This window comes from Coregonus lavaretus, assembly GCF_964263955.1.
Source record: "Coregonus lavaretus genome assembly, chromosome: 37".
In the NCBI taxonomy this organism is placed as follows: domain Eukaryota; kingdom Metazoa; phylum Chordata; class Actinopteri; order Salmoniformes; family Salmonidae; genus Coregonus; species Coregonus lavaretus.
Window position 1 is genome coordinate 30,181,663 of NC_140024.1, and position 5,734 is coordinate 30,187,396.

The 5,734-nt window shown below is 47.5% G+C and overlaps 1 protein-coding gene across 1 annotated transcript in view; it reads left to right on the forward strand.

Moving 5' to 3' along the window:
- Positions 1-2,809: 2,809 nt before the first annotated feature.
- The window catches only part of LOC311111421 (neogenin-like), a gene marked incomplete at its 5' end in the record, with an annotated part of 74,500 nt that continues 71,575 nt past the window's right edge, over positions 2,810-5,734 (forward strand). Inside the window, one exon of the mRNA XM_084154136.1 lies at positions 2,810-3,012. Coding sequence (XP_084010262.1) covers positions 2,810-3,012 — 203 coding nt within the window. The remainder of the gene's footprint in view (positions 3,013-5,734) is intronic.

Genomic DNA, 5,734 nt, shown 5'->3' on the forward strand with positions numbered 1-5,734 from the left:
CAGGAAGAAAGGAGGGAGGCGAGAAAGAGGGACGGAAAGAGGGAAGAGAGACGGTTATGCTCCTTAGCGGAAGAGAAGAGGATGAGATACGGCACATGAAAAGGAGAGAGCTGATATAAGATGTTTAGAAAATACTGAGATCTAAACTATTTAAAGGAAATATCTAGATTCCTTTTTTGGCAGAATATCATGGTCAGTTAAGCTGCTAAATGAACACATCCAAGCTTTCATAGAACTTGAACAAGAACATGTGTGATGGCAGAAAGACAGTTCTCGACTGATTCGTGATGATTCCTCCGAGGAGATGTTCTGAAACGGCGTTTGTGGGGGATTCTGATCAAGCGAGAACGATCGTGGTGTGGTCGTATCCAATTGGTTGCTGCTGAGAGCAAAGCGAAGAAATTCAGTCATTTATTTTTTCCAGAGGCCATGTTCTCTCTCTAGTCACCAGCCAATAACATCAGAGGAAAGAGAATTCTGACAGCTCATGACATTTGGAGAGGCTCTTGATGTGTCGACAAAAGATACAAACTCGGGTAAGAGAGATACAAATGTTTTGAAGGAAGACTAAAAACCAAGTAGAGAATGAGAAAGAGATGGAGAGGCAGATCAAACACATCCGTCATCTTTATATTCATCATCATAACATCTCTATCTCCCGGTCCCTTTCTTCCTCTTGTTCGTCAGTTGGCCAAGCGTTGGACCTCTGCAAGGGGAGGATGCTGTTCCCCCGCTCTCCACTTGGGGACCGTCTCTGCCGTTGGCCTTTGAGGACTAGGCGTTTCTGTTTCTGACACCTTGTCATGTGGTGAGAGAAGTCGTGAGGACAGTAGAGGCATCTGATTTCTTATAAGGTCTATAAGGTTTACAGAATGCCCACTACCCCAAGGCACAAAAACACAGATCAGTAACTTGATACACTGAGAAGGTGGCATTAAAGCTGGTTTTTCAGTGAGGCTCGCGCCACAGAGAAAGACCCAAAGTAGTCCACTTTAGAGCAAAAGTTAGAGAAGAGTTCATGGGTTCTGGGTCATTTGGAACTGTCCGCATGAGTTCTCTGCATCTCCATTTTCATTTCTTACACTCCCTGCCCCATTTCAACAGTTTTTGCAGCAAATTGGAAACCGGAGATCTAAAACCTGGCATATTCTTTGTGAGAAAAACAGGCACTTTTAAGAGGGAGTTATAAAAGAACATCAAGGAATAATTTTTTATGGAGTACAGATAAGGAAAGTATTTTCTGGAACAGCTCATTGTAAGGGAACCCAAGGTCAAGTGAAGGTGTTGGGAACTTGAAGGGTTTATTTTGCTGTGGTATGGTGGTTTAACATCAAGTATAAAACCTACTGCTACCAACAGTGCTGCCAGCTCACACGCTCACTCAACTCATTGGAGAAGACAAAAAAAAGAGAGCAAAGTCAAATTAAAAGGCATCAGAGGCGTGCGGAACATGAAACGTTTGGGATCGGTCTGGGATTTAGTTTTTTGGGGGGGGAAGGAGGAAGCTGGGGGCGTTATGGCCTCCTTTCTGCCTGAGGACCCTCTGGCTGGTGAGATAAAGGGATGGAGCTGCAGGAGGACAACACAACTCAAGGGGACGGGGGGGAGTTCTGGTGGAGAGGGTGGTTGGAGGGTGGTCACAGCATGACAGAGCAGGATTAGGGTTTAGGGTTTAGGGATCCCCCCTAGTGTTCCAGGCATCAGGGGATATGATGGGAGTGAGTGTATTGAGACTCATCTGGTGAGGGTCTAACCTCCCTCCTTGTCCCTCAACTCCTACACGCCCCGCTAGGGCTAAAGCAGGCCCTCTGGGGTCATGGAGCAGTCAGTCTTACTCCTTTTGCCCCCCCCCCCCCCCCCCCCCCCTCGTCCGTCCGTCTGTCCATCCCCCCCATCTCCTCCATCCACCTACTAAATCTCCGCCCCTTTAAAGTCCTTCCCTCTATCTGTGGAGCTGGAGCGTCTGTATGCTAGTCTCCCTTCACAAGACTGTACACGTTTATTCACACACAGTAAAGTCCCCTTGGACTTTCATCTGCTTTGAAACACGGCTGACAATTCAATCAGGGTGGATCCATCAATAATAAAATGTCTGAGGTGTACATGCATACATACAACGTCCCCTTCCCCATCAAACAAACAACCTCCCTTGATCCACTTCCACTGGAGTGTCATTTGGTTATGATTGTATATCACGCCCCCACCCCTGCTGTGGCGTGAGCCCTGATATGTAAATGAATGAGCGCATGGACATCTTTTTCGATGTTGATTGCCTCCCCTCCCCCCCCCCCCCGTCGTGAAGTGGCGAAGTCTTTCTTTGGGGAAATTAGCATGATATGCATCCGGTGCTAAACATGCTCAGTGGAGAAGAAACAGGGAGCACTAACAAGGGTTCCTCCTGTTGACTTCAAGAAGCAGGAAATAGGTTTTACCCTACAACATCATCTTAATCCCTAACAGGCCAAAGGCTCTTATTACCTGGGAGGGGTGTGGATTGAATTCAACACTTAACTATGTAGAGTACGGTAAAGTGGTTTGAGATCTCAGTGGTGCTTGTGCCAGGTTTCTCCCCACAGAGGAGGGAAAGGTCAAAATGAATGGATTGTTTGTGTAACTCGGAGAGGAAACCCTCTGGATTCACAGAGTGTAATCAGGGTAGCTGGGCTGGTCTACGGGGGGCGGATATCACGCACAGGAAAATCAAGGTGGGTAGCCTATTATAGCCCCCTGGAATGTTGCATGATGGTTAACGTGCGTAGAGAGGGCGGCACGACAGGGAGGGCGGTTGACGTGAAAAGGAAACGCCAGTATGGCAGCGCCGCCCATTTCTGAGCCAGGAGCCCATGGCCCCACTGGGGGTCAGGTGACCTGTCGGGGTATAGAGGAAGAGCTTTGTTTTGGCGCAACGTGGCGCTTCCAGCCATTTAAGCTGTTTGGGCTGAGTAGAGCCCCGAAAGTAGACTCTGGGGATGGGTGGTATCCAACAACAGCAGCCAGTATCCTGGATGGAGTGTGAGTGATAAAGGGATGGTGTGACTGGAGCGTGAGGCTGAGGTAGGTGACACACCAAGCCCAGGTCAGGGCTAAAAACGTCCTCGATAATAAGGTTGAAAGGATGACCTTGAAAAAAAGCAATGAAAAGATACAGTAAACTAAAAGAAACATAACCCTTCAGTTTCCATTGGAAAAAGAAAGCGGGTTATCATGCGGAATATCAGAAAAACACGCGGATGATAATATTCTGTCCTCGTGTAAGCAAATTAATCTCAGAGATGGAATGAACAATCAGGGAAAATATGCAAAGAAAGAACAATATGTTTTTTTAACCAACCACTGCCGGTCCTAACCATTACAGAGTAAACAAAGCACATGGGAGCAATCTGGCAGCCAAACCCACGCTCAGGGTCCTTGAACAGAGTGTGGTAAAATACAAATATACACACACACACACACACACACAGCGGAGACCACAGTCTTCTGACCAGCTGCCTACCTGCTCCCAGTGGAAACCACACTGGCCCAGTAATCAGAGGTAGGAGGAGGTGGGTGTTCCAGTTAGGTTTGTCTGTTTCTTCTACCATGACTTACTGTAGGTGGGCCTAGCCTTCTGGGTAACACCACTATGACTTACTGTAGGTGGGCCGAGCCTTCTGGGTAACACCACTATGACTTACTGTAGGTGGGCCGAGCCTTCTGGGTAACACCACTATGACTTACTGTAGGTGGGCCAAGCCTTCTGGGTAACACCACTATGACTTACTGTAGGTGGGCCGAGCCTTCTGGGTAACACCACTATGACTTACTGTAGGTGGGCCGAGCCTTCTGGGTAACACCACTATGACTTACTGTAGGTGGGCCGAGCCTTCTGGGTAACACCACTATGACTTACTGTAGGTGGGCCGAGCCTTCTGGGTAACACCACTATGACTTACTGTAGGTGGGCCAAGCCTTCTGAGTAACACCACTATTTAGTGTATTTACTATTGACGGAGCACTAAGAATACCTTGCCCGTTACTACTGTAGGCTGGATGTTTGGACTAACCTCATTTCTACACATTTCTAACCTCATTTTCAAAACATTTCATTTCCAATCTTGAACACATTCCATATAAACTAATATCACACTAGCTGCTACACCATCCATCTTCCAAGGCTAATAAAAAGGCCCTTGTCAGAGTGCGTAGCTGTAAAACCAACAGTCGCTCTGATTCAATTCTCCCCCTCCCTCTCTCTTCTTGAGAGGGGGGCGACGACATGCGGGGCACGTTAAACTGTCATATTTACATGGCCGTAAGCGTCGCACGGGGACCGCTGGTCGCTCTATGAATTTACAGCCGCTGCTACAGACGCCACAGTGACCCACAACACAAATAGTGTCTGGTCGCCCTGACCCTGACCCCTGCCTGAAGGTACAGCCTCCATCCTCAACAGACACTAAGGGTTTACGTTTGTGTTCTGGTTTGGTTGCACAGAGCCCCAGAGTAGTACCTACGTTGTTTTTTTAGCACTGCTTTCTCACATGTTCGTTGTAACTGGGATGGGATACCCTGTTTCATGGGATACTACGGCATACTGTAATAGTATACTGTCGTGGCATTCTGCCGTAGCATTCTGTGCTGTAGTAGTATTCTGTCATAGTATTCTGCCGTAGGATTCTGTCATAGTATACTGCAGTAGTATTCTGTAGTAGTATTCTGTGCTGCAGTAGTATACTGTAGTAGTATTCTGTAGTAGTATTCTGTAGTAGTATTCTGTGCTGCAGTAGTATACTGTAGTAGTATTCTGTAGTAGTATTCTGTGCTGCAGTAGTATTCTGTAGTAGTATTCTGTAGTAGTATTCTGGGGATACTATAGTTCCTCTCCCTTTCCAGTCTAATCAGTATTGACTTACTGATCGCAAAAACGCATCCATCAAAAACAGATCTGCTAGGTTGAATTATCCTCTATAATATCCTATTGATTCTATCCCACTCTACTATGCCCAACTGAAAACTTCCCTACCAGCTTGGCTGGCAAGCCTGGCAGCGGAGATCTCTCCCTCTCTGATCTATCACTACGTCAGCCTCTGCATTCAGACACCACTGAATTAAATTTATCATCCGACTGCTCCCACGCTCGTCAAAAAAAAAGCACTCAGCCAGTCATTAGAAGGAGAAAGTCAATTTCTCAACAGGCATTTGTGCTTGGCTGTGGTGAAAGTGCTCTGTGTCCTGTCAGTTTAGTGTTGACTGGAGTGGTTTTCTGCTCTGGGTGAGGACTGACTGGGACAATGTGCTGAGGGAGGGGGAGAGGGTGAGGAAGAGAGATGGGGGAGAAGGGGAAAAAGAGAGCAGAGAGAGAGAAAGAGCGAGAGGAGGGAAGAGGCTGTGGGGGGGGGGGGGGGGGGGGGGGTTATCCACTCCACCACACTACCCTGGTAAAACACAGACACACTACCCTGGAAACCACAGACACACTAACCTGGTAAAACACAGACACACTACCCTGGTAAAACACAGACACACTACCCTGGAAACCACAGACACACTACCCTGGTAAAACACAGACACACTACCCTGGAAACCACAGACACACTACCCTGGTAAAACACAGACACACTACCCTGGAAACCACAGACACACTACCCTGGTAAAACACAGACACACTACCCTGGTAAAACACAGACACACTACCCTGGTAAAACACAGACACACTACCCTGGTAAAACACAGACACACTACCCTGGAAACCACA